Source organism: Scyliorhinus canicula, chromosome 1 (assembly GCF_902713615.1).
Source record: "Scyliorhinus canicula chromosome 1, sScyCan1.1, whole genome shotgun sequence".
NCBI classification, from domain to species: Eukaryota; Metazoa; Chordata; class Chondrichthyes; order Carcharhiniformes; family Scyliorhinidae; genus Scyliorhinus; species Scyliorhinus canicula.
In genome coordinates this window covers 229,954,472-229,971,442 of record NC_052146.1, presented here as the reverse complement: position 1 = coordinate 229,971,442, position 16,971 = coordinate 229,954,472, and the positions used below count along the sequence as shown (strand labels likewise).

Below are 16,971 nucleotides of genomic sequence, written 5' to 3'. Positions count from 1 at the left end.
TGATTTACAGAAGATACCTGATAAGTGCCACATCAAAGGTTATTGCAGAAAATAAATCTCATGGTATACGACGTAACTCATTGGCATGGATAGAAGATAGGCTGGCTACCAAGAAGGAGAGAGTAGACATAAATGGATCTTTTTCAGATTGGCAAGATGCAACAAGTGGTGTGTCACAAGGATCGGATCAGGGACCTCTATGTTTACAATTTATGTAAATGATTTGGTAAAAGGGATGGTTGCCAAATTTGCTGATGATACAAAGATAGGTAGGAAATTAAGTTGTGAAGAGGACATAAGGAGGTTACAAAAAGGTAGAGATAGTTTAAGAGAGTGGGCAAAGATCTGGCAAATAGAATATTATAATGTGGGAAAATGTGAAATTGTCCATTTAGGCAGAATTAATTTTAAAAAAGCTTATTATCTAAATGGTGGGAAATTGCAGAGCTTTGAGGTGCAGAGGGATCTGGGTGTCCTAGTGCATGAATCAGAATAGGCTAGTATACAGGTACAACAGATAATTAGGAAAGCTAAGGAACGTTATATTTTTTGTAACGGGAACTGAATACAAAGGCAGGGACATTATGCTTCAGTTGTACAGGGCACTAGTGCAACCATATTTGGAAAATTGTGTACAATATTGGTTATCTTATTTAAAGAAGGATGTAAATTCATTTGAAGCAGTTCTGAGGTTTACCATGAATGGGTGGGTTGTCTAATGAGGAAAGGTTGGACAGGCTAGGCTTGTATCTACTGGATTTTAGAAGAGTAAGAAACAACTTGATTTAAACATTTTAATATCCTGAGGGGTCTTGACAGGGTGGGTGTGGAGCGGATGTTTCCTCTTGTGGAAGAATCTAGAAATAGGGGTCATTGTTAAAAAATAAGGGATTTTCTATTCGAAATGAAATGAAATGAAAATGAAATGAAATGAAAATTGCTTATTGTCACGAGTTGGCTTCAATGAAATTACTGTGAAAAGCCCCTAGTCGCCACATTCCGGCGCCTGTCCGGGGAGGCTGGTACGGGAACCGATCTGTGCTGCTGGCCTGCTTGGTCTGCTATAAAAGCCAGCGGTTTAGCCCAGTGAACTAAACCAGTGGTGATGAGGCGTAATTCTTTCTCTCAGGGTCGTGAGTATTTTCACATCTCTTCCTGAATCAGTGTGGAAATATAGGGCGAGATTCTCCGCAAATGCGGAGAATCGTAAAGGCTGCCATGGGACAGGCCGTGACCCACGGCAGCCTTCACACCCACTTCCGGGGTCGATTCTCCCCCCCGGGCGGGGCTAGGAGCGCGGCCCCATGTGTCACGGCGGCACGGCCTTGACGATGGTTGTCAAGGCCGCACGTCAAGCGTCACGCCGGCTGACGCGGCCGATGATGTCAGCTGCGCATACGCAGGTTGGACAACGCCAACCCGCGAATGCGCAGTTGCCGTCTTTTCCCTCAGCCGCCCCGTAAGACGTGGCGGCTTGATCTTGCGGGGCAGCGGAGGGAAAAGAGTGCATCCATTACAGACGCACGGCCCGCGATCGGTGGGCACCGATCGCGGGCCTATGCCCCCCTTGGCACGGCCGTGGTACTGCCGTGCCAATCGGGCCCCCAGATGCCCCAAACGGGCATCTGGCGCCCGTTTCATGACAGCAGCGAGCAGGTGTGTTTGCTGCCGTGTTGAAACGGGCTGTGAAGGCCTGGCCGCTCGGCCCATCGGCCTCGGAGAATCGACGCTCGCCGTAAAAAACGGCGAGCGCCGATTCGTGGCGTGTGTCGGGCGTGGGGGGGGAGAATAGCGGGAGGGCGTGAAAAATGTCGGGAGGCCCTCCCACTATTCTCCCACCCGGCATGGGGGGGCGGAGAATCGCGCCCATAGTCTTTGAAAGTTTTCAAGGCAGAGGTGTATAGAATCTTGATAAGCGAGGGAGTGATAGACTATCAGTGATAGGCGGGAGGCAGATTTGAGGGGCGGGATTCTCCCGTACCCAGCGGGGTTGGTGGTCCTGGTGGGACGGAGTGGCGTGAACCACTCTGGCGTCGGGCCGCACCTTCAGGGGCTAGGCCCGCCACGGAGTGGTTTGCACCCCGCCGGCCAACTGGAACGGGGCTTGGCGCCACGCCAAGTGGCGCCGAAGGGCCTCTGTTGGCCGGAGCGAGTCGGCGCATGCGCAGGAGCGCCTGTGCATGCTGGCGTCATAACGCACATGCGCGAGAGGGTTCGTCTCGACATCGGTCATCGCGGAGGACCACAGCGGCTGATGCGGAGAAATAGAGTGCCCACACAGCACAGGCCCGCCCGCGGATCGGTGGGTCCCGATCGCGGGCCAGGCCACTGTGGGGGCATCTCCTGGGGCCAGATGCCCCCGCGACCCCCCAGGAACCCCGGAGCCCGCCCGCGCTGCCAGGTCCCGCAGGTAAGGGACCTACTCTGATTTACGCCGGCGGGACTGGCTACAGGCGGGCAGGACTTCGGCCCTTCACAGGCTGGCGAATTCGGGCGGCCCCGGCGCCCATTGAGTGGCGCCAGACCTCGCCATTCTCCGAGGCGAGCGGTGGGACTCACGCCAGGCCGGTTTTTGGGGGGGCGGGAGAATTGGGAGGACGGCATTCGCGGGATTCACGCCGACCCCCGGCGATTCTCCCACCCGGCGGGGAGTCGGAGAATCCTGCCCGAGGTCACTGTCAGATCAGCCATTATTAAATGACGAAGCAGACTCGAGGGGCTGAATGGCCTACTCCTGCTCCTTGTTTGTTTGGTATTCCAGATCCTACACTACTTGCTGTGAGGGGAAAAAACACGTTTTTCCTCATGTTGCATTTGGTCCTTTTGTCAATCACCTTAAATGCATATCGTCTGGTTGTCGATCCTTCTGCCAAGGGAATAGTTTCTCTTGATCTACTTTGTCTCAACCCCCTATGGCTATGAACACTTCCATCAAATCTTTTCTCAACCATCTCGCAGGGGATCAATCCCAGCTTCTCCAATTTACCCAAACAACTGCAGTCCCTCATCCCTGGAACCATTCTTGTAAATCTTTTCTGTCGTTGCCTTCACACCATTCCTGAAGCATCCAGAATTGGACACAATAGTCCAGTTGAGGCAGAACCAGTGTTTAGTAGAGGTTCATTGCCATTTCCATGGTTTTGTGCCCTGTGCCTCTTTTTATAAAACCCAGGATCCACTATGGCTTTTAACCATCTTCTCAGCCTGCCTGCCAACTTGAATGGCATGTGCGCGCCTGTGTTTTCCTGTTCTTGTAGCCCTTTTGGAATGTATCCTCCAATCTATATTGCCTCTCCTCATTGTTCCCATCAAAATGTAACACTTCACACTTTGCTGAATTTACTTTCAACTTCCATGTGTCCACGCACTCGACTAGCCTTTCTATATTCTCTTGAAGTCTTATCACTTTCGTCCTTACAGTTCACAATATCGGCAATTTAAATGTCACCTACAAATTTTGAAGTCTAAGATTGCTACAAACTTCCAGTGAAATTCAACAAATCTGATTTAATATTAAACGACTTGTTTGAAATGTGAAAAAAATCCATTGGGAACACCACTAACGCAACTTATAATATTGAAGATACACTTGTAATCCCTGGAGTCTGTAATGGTGAAAGCTAAACAGCTCCATTTTTATACTAGAAACTGTTCATTTTAATGTGAATGATGCAAATATCCCATCTCCAAATATTGTGCTTTGTAATGTTTTAGGGCTAATAATACAGGTGCGAAGTATTTAGAAATCATTTTGTAATGAGATAAAATGTCACCTGTCTGCTCTCTCTGATTTGAGACAATTCTTCTCGAGGGGTTTATGCTTTGATTAGTAAACTGTGTTGGTTTAGTAACAAAAAGCAGATCTGAATATAGACAAATACAATATCAACACGATAGCATTAATTCCCTAAATAACAATTTGAGTTATTCCAACCCAGCATTTTGAAATAAGTACTTCCTAATTGCCACATCCATTATGCTGTGATGATGTCATGGTTTTTCCATGTGGGAAATTGGGTGGGGAAGTCCCAAACGCTGAAATATAGTGTTATGCAAATCAGGCAAGCAAAGGACTCCTGCACAATTTTCCACAGCTCGTACTTTGTGCTTGATACAGAAAAAAGCATTTCTGTTTCAAGAAAAGTGAAAGGTATGAGACACGAGTTTTGCTTGTACGTAGCTGATGCTGCTACTTAACAAGTAGCTTAAGTTGATTTCCATTGAGAATTTATTTGTTTGCCACAAAGTAACCTTTGCTACTGTTGTTGCTCACTGTTCAGACCTGATGTCAATTAAACTTTATTCAAACAATAGCTTATCTCCTTGATATCACAATGAACATGGTTTCCTTTTTGTGTTGTGTATTAAGTTGCTCCACAATCTTTCAGCTTTCAGAACTTGGGAATTCAGTGTGTGAAGAAGAAAGAAGTAAAGGGGGCAATTCTACTTCGGATTCAGCGAAGCCTCAACCCCTTTGCAGGTAAGGAATTCTCTCCTCTTCTGCCCTCTCACATGTTTAGTTTTTCATTTCACTTTACATATAAAAAAACTACACTGGTATAATCTTTCATACTTTCAAATAGCTGTTAGTGTTTCAATCCCTTGAGTCTTGGATAAATGTACATTGATTGCTTGCAACTAATTGACATTGCTCAATGCCCTGTTGTGGCAGCCGATACTCCATTTGTATTTGCAAATGCCTTGAGTTTTCAGCCACGTTGAGGAATCTGCTCTGGTTATTGGGGGTTCAGCCCCATTAAACAACTTGCCGAGCACGGGTTGTTACGGCAGCATGATGTAAACTTAACCCTAGGCACAATCGAGGGGAGACGGGATGCAAGAGTTTTTCAAATTGGATATCCAGAATAAAAGAAAACCACACTCTTTCCATAAGTGAATATGACTGTGCGAGTGAATATGACTGCCAATGTGCAACGCAAGTTTAAATCACCTGCAAGCACCTATGTAATCCAAACTAAGATTGACTTTAAATATCATGAAAACATTCCGTTCAGCTGCTTCATTAGGAACCAAGTAAGATTGTAGAATAATTGTATCCCTTTCTGTGGTCTTGGAATGGTTCCTTACAAAATTGGCTGAAGATGATATACTTGAAGGAATTAGATTTGTGTTTTTTTTTGCGAAGAAGCTCAGACAAGTGTTCAAACTGTTTTTCAAAAGCTTAAAAACGTTTAAATCACTTTTCCCCAATATGAATATACAGCCCTTCACCCCCCTCCCACACTTGCTTTTGCACCTTTCCCTCAAGTTGTGCATCATCTACAGGTAAATGGGTGAGGTGGCCCCAGTACTCTGGCAGTATCACTACTAGTAGCATGTGAGTGAAACCTGCACGGTGATGGCTTTTTGTTGGTATCTTTTTATTTACTTTACCTTTGCATTTGCAACGGCCTCCTTCAGAGTTCATAAACTCTCAGAAATGTGGGAGTGTGCTAGGTACTCGCCAAAAATATTACGCATATTTAAACTTGGCTAATTAGTTCAATTGTGGCTCATAGACCTGGTGCCACCCACAACTCCAGTTACATCATCTTTGTTACTTACCTTAATTAGCATTGAGCTGAACTAAAAGGGGAAATTAGAACATATAGTTTGCACACATTGGAAAGTCAAGATGTTCACTATAGCTTGGGTTGAGTTGATCCCCCTACATTGAAACTGGGGGATTGTAAATGAGTACTTGAGAGGTATTTCTTAGTTTTGTCAATCCTCCTCAGGCTTCTGAAATGGCGGACTAAGAAACCAGTAAAGAAATTATTGAAATGTAAAAATTTTAGACAGAAAGAAAAGCCTTTTCTCAGTGACATTGGGTGCGATTTACTGTCCATGTCCTGCCGGAATCGGAACGGGACAGGTCGCCAGAGTTAAATCCCGTGAGAGGCCTCTTCCAGGATTCCCTACTGTTATTACGCTCCGAGAAATCTAACGATCTTGTAGGCGGGATCTAGATTTGCATTGTTAAGTGAGCTTAACTGCTCACTTAACTATGCCTACACCGGAACTTACCAACCCCCGGGATCTACCAGCCTTGCTGAGGAGACCCCAGCCAGGTGCCATTTAGCATTGACCCCCCCACAAACGGGGACAAGGTGGAATGGCACCTGGGGGTTGGGGGGGGGGGGGGGGTGGGGGGGGCAGACTCCCAGGTGATCAGAGGCCCCCAGGTGTTTGGCCTCTGGGCAGGGTACCATCCTGGCATTTCTGATGCCACCCTGGCACTATAGCACTCTGTCACCAGGGCATCCTGGCAGCGCCACCTGGGTGCCAGCCTAGTACTGCCAGGGTGCCCATGTGACACTTCCATCCTGGCAGGGGCACTGTGAAGGTACTCGTGCTGGGGATCGGGCTAGGGGTTCCCAGCCCATATGAGGTGGGATGTGGGGTAGCTCAAAGACGCCCCCAATAGATGAGTTGGGAGGGGGGGGGGGGGGGGGGGTCCACGGATTGCTTCTCCAGTCCCTAGGCCGCATGTTTCTCGGTGGCGTGCTGTTCACTAGTGACTGGATTCTCTCTTCCTGCCACTTGTCAATGGAATTTCCAATTGAAGCCACTCCACGCTACCAGGAAACCTGCGGGTGGGGCAGCATTGCCGGCAGGAAAAGAGAATCCCAATGGCCGGAGAATTCCAGCCAGACTCTTTTTTTAAAAACTATTTGAGTCTGTCCAAGCTATGGGTGATTTTATCATCTTCAGTGGGCCTTCTCATAACTGAAGAGTCCCATGTGGGATTGGCATGGACTGACACATCATGTTGTTGTTTATGCTTGGGGGAGCTTCTGCATCTGCTCCACCTCTGACTTTCCTCTGTGCACATTGAAAGTTGTGTGTTCTGCATAGATGGTCTTCTAAATATGTTGAACCTAATTTCATTGCTTGCCGCCTTCTGGGCTATTCAGTTGTAATGTGTACCCAAAATACACAGTCAGCAATGCATAGGTTTGTAAGGCTCATTTTTTAGATTGTCCTTCTATCTTTTATACTGACCACCTTGCCGATGTCTGCCCTAATATAGTGGCACATAGAAAATCTGTTTGAGAATTCTGTAGTTATCCATGTGGGAGATATGGCCTATCATGGTATCTTAACTTTCTGAGTTTGGTCTACGTGCTGCTGAGCCCAGCACAATGAAGGCCTCACTTGTGATTTTGTTCTGTGATCAAATTCACATGATGGACCTTGGCTTTCTTTAATGTGGCAACTAAACAACTGGGTAGTAAGGATAAAGCCCCACCAGATAACTATACCCTAAAACTGTACTTGATTTTCAGTCTGGAGTAATTTTTCATCTTTATCGTGTAGGCAGTAATCTGGTGGAGCAAATCGCCTACCCAATTTCCATTCCATTGATGTCAATATATAATGTTCTAGCATGAGCAGGTAGTCCATTCCTGTGAATGAAATTTATATTCTCCCCTCCCACCGTGTGCACTGCCACGGGGGTGGGGGATGGGGGTCGGCCAGCACATGTGTGTGGATTGGTCGTTTGTTCCTTCAGTGGTATTGCTAAAGAATATATCATGTGATATTTTAAGTCACCCCGTGTATGTTGTGAAGAAAAATCTGTTTCCTTGCCAAACCACATGTAACTGTTATAAATACTGTCACGTATTGCAAAGTGTAACGTTAATAAGAAGAATCTGCTTTACTTAAAAACTGTGCATAGTTGAAAACAGGATGTAGTCATTAGAGTAGCACAATAAATTATGTAGCAAAGAGAGAGGAACAGTTGCAGTTCCTAAATTTGAAGCATTTGAACTGTTGAGTGTGTGTGTACCAAAGGTTTTGCAGCATGAACCTTTTGGTAGTAATTGTGCAGTAAGCATATATCAGGAAGTTGGTGTCTGTGAAACTGTGGTGTCTAAAAGGGAACTGAATACAGGAAATGGGCCCCAGGTCTGAAACTTGTTTTACCGTCTATAGTAAAATTAAATGTAAACTGCCCCCACTATGGTCTGAAGCGAATCTATTTCATTTTAATATTAGTTATGTCGGTTAAACTCTGTAATTGTAAGCCATATTTATTTAATTAAAAGGTCGATTGCAGGCACTTCAAAAAGGCTGAAACAATATATTACCTAAAAAATACTACAATCTTTCCTTTTAAAATGGCACAGATTTAGTAAAAGTTTTAGATTTGCAAAGTTTTGAAAATTGATGTATAATAATGTAGAAAAAAATTCCATTTGGTATATAGCTTTTCAGAAGAGCGGCTGAACAACATTTCACTCTTCAGCAGGTCTCAAAAAATCTCTTGGATTTATAACTTCGCAAGTGCTGTTATTAATGTTATTTTAATGAGCATTTTTCATTTTGCTTTCTTATAATGGTGCGGTAAAATACAAACAAAAAAGTAACTGTAATAGTATGTATTTCCAGAAAACTAGCTGCTTCAAATACAAAGGCAATCGTATAAAATATATCATCACATCTCATGTCCTGCCACGTTGATTCCAGATGAGATTTCTTTCTTTCATCTCTTCTTTCTACTTGTGGTCACTGTCTGAAAATGGAATCCAGAATCTTGATACTTGCTGTATGCTTTGCTTATCTTTCCCCAATGCTATTCTTGTATATCGTTATAGTAAACTCAGTAGTTTTTACTTGAATATTAGTATTATCCAGTGGTTAAAGATCTCTAATCCTGCCTCACTCTGCAAGGTTTACATCTCCTTCATTTGGAATCCCTAGGCATAATCACAGAATCTTTACAGTGCACCAAGTCTGCACTGGCTCTCTGAAAGAACATTCTACCTCCTCCCACTCCACTGCCGTATCCCTGTAAGTTTGCACATAAAAACATAGCACAGACTTTATTGAATCCTTGGATCTCAAATTCCCAAACTGAGGGTATCTTTGGATTCAAGTTTCTGACTTGAGATCTCCTTTGTCCTTGTTCCATCCTGCAGATTTGACTTATCTTGTGGTAAATCCATTGCATTTGTTCTAGTGACCTATAGACTTCTTGCAAAATCTCATACTGCATCGTTTTGAAAACTTTGAGCATATGGGGCTGAATTTTTAATAAGGGGTCAGGAAGGGCTAGGTCCAGGTCCAGATCCTGTATGCTTTAGACACGAGCATCACACTTCAGCCAAATCAAAGGTCAGGGAGTGGGTTTGCAATGAAATCAGAGATGGCAGTGGGTGGACTCCTGATACTGGATGCTACACGGTCACTCCTGCTAGCCACTCAGCACCCAGAACAGCGCTGGATGCTACACTGTCACTCCTGCTAGCCACTCAGTGCCCAGAACAGCGCTGGATGCTACACTGTCACTCCTGCTAGCCACTCAGCACCCAGAACAGCGCTGGATGCTACACGGTCACTCCTGCTAGCCACTCAGCACCCAGAACAGCGCTGGATGCTACACTGTCACTCCTGCTAGCCACTCAGGGCCCAGAACAGCGCTGGATGCTACACGGTCACTCCTGCTAGCCACTCAGCACCCAGAACAGCGCTGGATGCTACACTGTCACTCCTGCTAGCCACTCAGGCCCCAGAACAGCGCTGGATGCTACACTGTCACTCCTGCTAGCCACTCAGCACCCAGAACAGCGCTGGATGCTACACGGTCACTCCTGCTAGCCACTCAGCACCCAGTACAGCGCTGGATGCTACACTGTCACTCCTGCTAGCCACTCAGTGCCCAGAACAGCGCTGGATGCTACACTGTCACTCCTGCTAGCCACTCAGTGCCCAGAACAGCGCTGGATGCTACACTGTCACTCCTGCTAGCCACTCAGCACCCAGAACAGCGCTGGATGCTACACTGTCACTCCTGCTAGCCACTCAGTGCCCAGAACAGCGCTGGATGCTACACTGTCACTCCTGCTAGCCACTCAGGGCCCCGAACAGCGCTGGATGCTACACTGTCACTCCTGCTAGCCACTCAGCACCCAGAACAGCGCTGGATGCTACACGGTCACTCCTGCTAGCCACTCAGTGCCCAGAACAGCGCTGGATGCTACACTGTCACTCCTGCTAGCCACTCAGCACCCTGAACAGAGCTGGATGCTACACGGTCACTCCTGCTAGCCACTCAGCGCCCAGAACAGCGCTGGATGCTACACTGTCACTCCTGCTAGCCACTCAGTGCCCAGAACAGCGCTGGATGCTACACGGTCACTCCTGCTAGCCACTCAGCACCCAGAACAGCGCTGGATGCTACACTGTCACTCCTGCTAGCCACTCAGCACCCAGAACAGCGCTGGATGCTACACGGTCACTCCTGCTAACCACTCAGCACCCAGAACAGCGCTGGATGCTACACGGTCACTCCTGCTAGCCACTCAGCGCCCAGAACAGCGCTGGATGCTACACTGTCACTCCTGCTAACCACTCAGCACCCAGAACAGCGCTGGATGCAACACGGTCACTCCTGCTAGCCACTCAGCGTCCCGAACAGCGCTGGATGCTACACGGTCACTCCTGCTAGCCACTCAGCACCCAGAACAGCGCTGGATGCTACACGGTCACTCCTGTTAGCCACTCAGCGCCCAGAACAGCGCTGGATGCTACACTGTCACTCCTGCTAGCCACTCAGTGCCCAGAACAGCGCTGGATGTTACACTGTCACTCCTGCTAGCCACTCAGCGCCCAGAACAGCGCTGGATGCTACACTGTCACTCCTGCTAGCCACTCAGCACCCAGTACAGCGCTGGATGCTACACTGTCACTCCTGCTAGCCACTCAGCACCCAGAACAGCGCTGGATGCTACACTGTCACTCCTGCTAGCCACTCAGCACCCAGAACAGCGCTGGATGCTACACTGTCACTCCTGCTAGCCACTCAGAGCCCCGAACAGCGCTGGATGCTACACCGTCACTCCTGCTAGCCACTCAGCACCCTGAACAGCGCTGGATGCTACACGGTCACTCCTGCTAGCCACTCAGCACCCAGAACAGAGCTGGATGCTACACGGTCACTCCTGCTAGCCACTCAGCACCCAGAACAGCGCTGGCTGCTACACGGTCACTCCTGCTAGCCACTCAGCACCCAGAACAGAGCTGGATGCTACATGGTCACTCCTGCTAGCCACTCAGCACCCAGAACAGCGCTGGATGCTACACTGTCACTCCTGCTAGCCACTCAGTGCCCAGAACAGCGCTGGATGCTACACTGTCACTCCTGCTAGCCACTCAGTGCCCTGAATAGCGCTGGATGCTACACTGTCACTCCTGCTAGCCACTCAGCACCCCGAACAGCGCTGGATGCTACATGGTCACTCCTGCTAGCCACTCAGCACCCAGAACAGCGCTGGATGCTACACGGTCACTCCTGCTAGCCACTCAGCACCCAGAACTGCGCTGGATGCTACACTGTCACTCCTGCTAGCCACTCAGTGCCCAGAATAGCGCTGGATGCTACACGGTCACTCCTGCTAGCCACTCAGTGCCCAGAACAGCGCTGGATGCTACACTGTCACTCCTGCTAGCCACTCAGCACCCGGTACAGCGCTGGATGCTACATGGTCACTCCTGCTAGCCACTCAGCACCCAGAACAGCGCTGGATGCTACACCGTCACTCCTGCTAGCCACTCAGGGCCCCAGAACAGCGCTGGATGCTACACTGTCACTCCTGCTAGCCACTCAGCACCCAGAACAGCGCTGGATGCTACACGGTCACTCCTGCTAGCCACTCAGTGCCCAGAACAGAGCTGGATGCTACACTGTCACTCCTGCTAGCCACTCAGCACCCAGAACAGCGCTGGATGCTACACTGTCACTCCTGCTAGCCACTCAGCACCCAGAACAGCGCTGGATGCTACACTGTCACTCCTGCTAGCCACTCAGCACCCAGAACAGCGCTGGATGCTACACGGTCACTCCTGCTAGCCACTCAGCGTCCTGAACAGAGCTGGATGCTACATGGTCACTCCTGCTAGCCACTCAGCACCCAGAACAGTGCTGGATGCTACATGGTCACTCCTGCTAGCCACTCAGCACCCTGAACAGCGCTGGATGCTACACTGTCACTCCTGCTAGCCACTCAGTGCCCAGAACAGCGCTGGCTGCTACATGGTCACTCCTGCTAGCCACTCAGCACCCAGAACAGCGCTGGATGCTACACGGTCACTCCTGCTAGCCACTCAGCGCCCAGAACAGCGCTGGATGCTACACTGTCACTCCTGCTAGCCACTCAGTGCCCAGAACAGCGCTGGATGCTACACTGTCACTCCTGCTAGCCACTCAGTGCCCAGAACAGCGCTGGATGCTACACGGTCACTCCTGCTAGCCACTCAGTGCCCAGAACAGCGCTGGATGCTACACTGTCACTCCTGCTAGCCACTCAGCGCCCTGAACAGAGCTGGATGCTACACTGTCACTCCTGCTAGCCACTCAGCGTCCAGAACAGCGCTGGATGCTACACTGTCACTCCTGCTAGCCACTCAGTGCCCAGAACAGCGCTGGATGCTACACGGTCACTCCTGCTAGCCACTCAGCACCCAGAACAGCGCTGGATGCTACACTGTCACTCCTGCTAGCCACTCAGCACCCAGAACAGCGCTGGATGCTACACGGTCACTCCTGCTAGCCACTCAGCACCCAGAACAGCGCTGGATGCTACACGGTCACTCCTGCTAGCCACTCAGCGCCCAGAACAGCGCTGGATGCTACACTGTCACTCCTGCTAGCCACTCAGCACCCAGAACAGCGCTGGATGCTACACGGTCACTCCTGCTAGCCACTCAGCGTCCCGAACAGCGCTGGATGCTACACGGTCACTCCTGCTAGCCACTCAGCACCCAGAACAGCGCTGGATGCTACACGGTCACTCCTGCTAGCCACTCAGCGCCCAGAACAGCGCTGGATGCTACACTGTCACTCCTGCTAGCCACTCAGTGCCCAGAACAGCGCTGGATGCTACACTGTCACTCCTGCTAGCCACTCAGCGCCCAGAACAGCGCTGGATGCTACACTGTCACTCCTGCTAGCCACTCAGCACCCAGTACAGCGCTGGATGCTACACTGTCACTCCTGCTAGCCACTCAGCACCCAGAACAGCGCTGGATGCTACACTGTCACTCCTGCTAGCCACTCAGCACCCAGAACAGCGCTGGATGCTACACTGTCACTCCTGCTAGCCACTCAGAGCCCCAGAACAGCGCTGGATGCTACACGGTCACTCCTGCTAGCCACTCAGCACCCATGAACAGCGCTGGATGCTACACTGTCACTCCTGCTAGCCACTCAGCACCCAGAACAGCGCTGGATGCTACACGGTCACTCCTGCTAGCCACTCAGCACCCAGAACAGCGCTGGATGCTACACTGTCACTCCTGCTAGCCACTCAGCACCCAGAACAGCGCTGGATGCTACACTGGTCACTCCTGCTAGCCACTCAGCACCCAGAACAGCGCTGGATGCTACACTGTCACTCCTGCTAGCCACTCAGTGCCCAGAACAGCGCTGGATGCTACACTGTCACTCCTGCTAGCCACTCAGTGCCCAGAACAGCGCTGGATGCTACACTGTCACTCCTGCTAGCCACTCAGCACCCAGAACAGCGCTGGATGCTACACGGTCACTCCTGCTAGCCACTCAGCACCCAGAACAGCGCTGGATGCTACACGGTCACTCCTGCTAGCCACTCAGCACCCAGAACAGCGCTGGATGCTACACTGTCACTCCTGCTAGCCACTCAGTGCCCAGAACTGCGCTGGATGCTACACGGTCACTCCTGCTAGCCACTCAGTGCCCAGAACAGCGCTGGATGCTACACTGTCACTCCTGCTAGCCACTCAGCACCCAGAACAGCGCTGGATGCTACATGGTCACTCCTGCTAGCCACTCAGCACCCAGAACAGCGCTGGATGCTACACCTGTCACTCCTGCTAGCCACTCAGGCACCCAGAACAGCGCTGGATGCTACACTGTCACTCCTGCTAGCCACTCAGCACCCACACCCCAGAACAGGCGCTGGATGCTAACACTGTCACTCCTGCTAGCCACTCAGTGCCCGAAACAGCGCTGATGCTACCACTTGTCATCTCCTGCTTAGCCACTCAGCACCCAGAACAGCGCCGTGGATGCTACACTGTCACTCCTGCTAGCCACTCAGCACCCAGAACACCAGCGCTGGATGCTTACACTGTCACTCCTGCTAGCCACTCCAGCACCCAGAACAGCGCTGGATGCCTACACTGTTCACCTCCTGCTAGCCACTCAGGGTCCCATGCAGACAGCGCTGGATGCTCCATGGTCACTCCTGCTAGCCATCTCAGCACCCATGAACAGCTGCTGGATGCTACACTGGTCACTACCTACTAGCCACTCAGCACCCTGCACAAGCGCTGGATTGCTACACTGTCACTCCTGCTAGCCACTCAGTGCCCAGAACAGCGCTGGATGCTACATGGTCACTCCTGCTAGACACTCAGCACCCAGTACAGCGCTGGATGCAACACGGTCACTCCTGCTAGACACTCAGCGTCCCGAACAGTGCTGGATGCTACACTGTCACTCCTGCTAGCCACTCAGTGCCCAGAACAGCGCTGGATGCTACACTGTCTCTCCTGCTAGCCACTCAGTGCCCAGAACAGCGCTGGATGCTACACGGTCACTCCTGCTAGCCACTCAGTGCCCAGAACAGCGCTGGATGCTACACTGTCACTCCTGCTAGCCACTCAGCGCCCTGAACAGTGCTGGATGCTACACTGTCACTCCTGCTAGCCACTCAGCACCCAGAACAGTGCTGGATGCTACACTGTCACTCCTGCTAGCCACTCAGCGCCCTGAACAGCGCTGGATGCTACACTGTCTCTCCTGCTAGCCACTCAGTGCCCAGAACAGCGCTGGATGCTACACGGTCACTCCTGCTAGCCACTCAGTGCCCAGAACAGCGCTGGATGCTACACTGTCACTCCTGCTAGCCACTCAGCGCCCTGAACAGTGCTGGATGCTACACTGTCACTCCTGCTAGCCACTCAGCACCCAGAACAGTGCTGGATGCTACACTGTCACTCCTGCTAGCCACTCAGTGCCCAGAACAGCGCTGGATGCTACATGGTCACTCCTGCTAGCCACTCAGTGCCCAGAACAGCGCTGGATGCTACATGGTCACTCCTGCTAGCCACTCAGCACCCTGAACAGCGCTGGATGCTACACTGTCACTCCTGCTAGCCACTCAGCGCCCTGAACAGCGCTGGATGCTACACTGTCACTCCTGCTAGCCACTCAGCGCCCTGAACAGCGCTGGATGCTACACGGTCACTCCTGCTAGCCACTCAGCACCCAGAACAGCGCTGGATGCTACACTGTCACTCCTGCTAGCCACTCAGCACCCAGAACAGCGCTGGATGCTACACGGTCACTCCTGCTAGCCACTCAGCGCCCTGAACAGCGCTGGATGCTACACTGTCACTCCTGCTAGCCACTCAGTGCCCAGAACAGCGCTGGATGCTACACTGTCACTCCTGCTAGCCACTCAGTGCCCAGAACTGCGCTGGATGCTACACTGTCACTCCTGCTAGCCACTCAGTGCCCAGAACAGCGCTGGATGCTACACTGTCACTCCTGCTAGCCACTCAGCACCCAGAACAGTGCTGGATGCTACACTGTCACTCCTGCTAGCCACTCAGCGCCCAGAACAGCGCTGGATGCTACACTGTCACTCCTGCTAGCCACTCAGTGCCCAGAACAGCGCTGGATGCTACACTGTCACTCCTGCTAGCCACTCAGCGCCCTGAACAGCGCTGGATGCTACACGGTCACTCCTGCTAGCCACTCAGCACCCAGAACAGCGCTGGATGCTACACTGTCACTCCTGCTAGCCACTCAGCGCCCTGAACAGCGCTGGATGCTACACGGTCACTCCTGCTAGCCACTCAGCACCCAGAACAGCGCTGGATGCTACACGGTCACTCCTGCTAGCCACTCAGCACCCAGTACAGCGCTGGATGCTACACGGTCACTCCTGCTAGACACTCAGCACCCAGAACAGCGCTGGATGCTACACTGTCACTCCTGCTAGCCACTCAGCACCCTGAACAGCGCTGGATGCTACACTGTCACTCCTGCTAGCCACTCAGCACCCAGAACAGCGCTGGATGCTACACGGTCACTCCTGCTAGCCACTCAGTGCCCAGAACAGCGCTGGATGCTACACTGTCACTCCTGCTAGCCACTCAGTGCCCAGAACAGCGCTGGATGCTACACTGTCACTCCTGCTAGCCACTCAGCGCCCTGAACAGCGCTGGATGCTATACGGTCACTCCTGCTAGCCACTCAGCACCCTGAACAGCGCTGGATGCTACACTGTCACTCCTGCTAGCCACTCAGTGCCCAGAACAGCGCTGGATGCTACACTGTCACTCCTGCTAGCCACTCAGCGTCCCGAACAGCGCTGGATGCTACACTGTCACTCCTGCTAGCCACTCAGCACCCAGAACAGCGCTGGATGCTACACTGTCACTCCTGCTAGCCACTCAGCACCCAGAACAGCGCTGGATGCTACACTGTCACTCCTGCTAGCCACTCAGCACCCAGTACAGCGCTGGATGCTACACTGTCACTCCTGCTAGACACTCAGCACCCAGAACAGCGCTGGATGCTACACTGTCACTCCTGCTAGCCACTCAGCACCCAGAACAGAGCTGGATGCTACACTGTCACTCCTGCTAGCCACTCAGCACCCAGAACAGCGCTGGATGCTACACTGTCACTCCTGCTAGCCACTCAGCACCCAGAACAGCGCTGGATGCTACACTGTCACTCCTGCTAGCCACTCAGCGCCCAGAACAGCGCTGGATGCTACACTGTCTCTCCTGCTAGCCACTCAGTGCCCAGAACAGCGCTGGATGCTACACTGTCACTCCTGCTAGCCACTCAGCACCCAGAACAGCGCTGGATGCTACACTGTCACTCCTGCTAGCCACTCAGTGCCCCGAACAGCGCTGGATGCTACACTGTCACTCCTGCTAGCCACTCAGCACCCAGAACAGCGCTGG

At 51.3% G+C, this 16,971-nt stretch overlaps 1 protein-coding gene across 5 annotated transcripts in view; it reads left to right on the top strand.

The window, feature by feature from the left end:
• rel (v-rel avian reticuloendotheliosis viral oncogene homolog) overlaps positions 1-16,971 on the top strand; it is a 77,143-nt gene that overhangs the window by 30,760 nt on the left and 29,412 nt on the right. For all 5 annotated transcript variants that reach the window (XM_038809150.1, XM_038809159.1, XM_038809141.1 and 2 more), the window contains exon 5: positions 4,389-4,480. In XM_038809150.1, the coding sequence (XP_038665078.1) occupies positions 4,389-4,480 (92 nt within the window). The remainder of the gene's footprint in view (positions 1-4,388; positions 4,481-16,971) is intronic.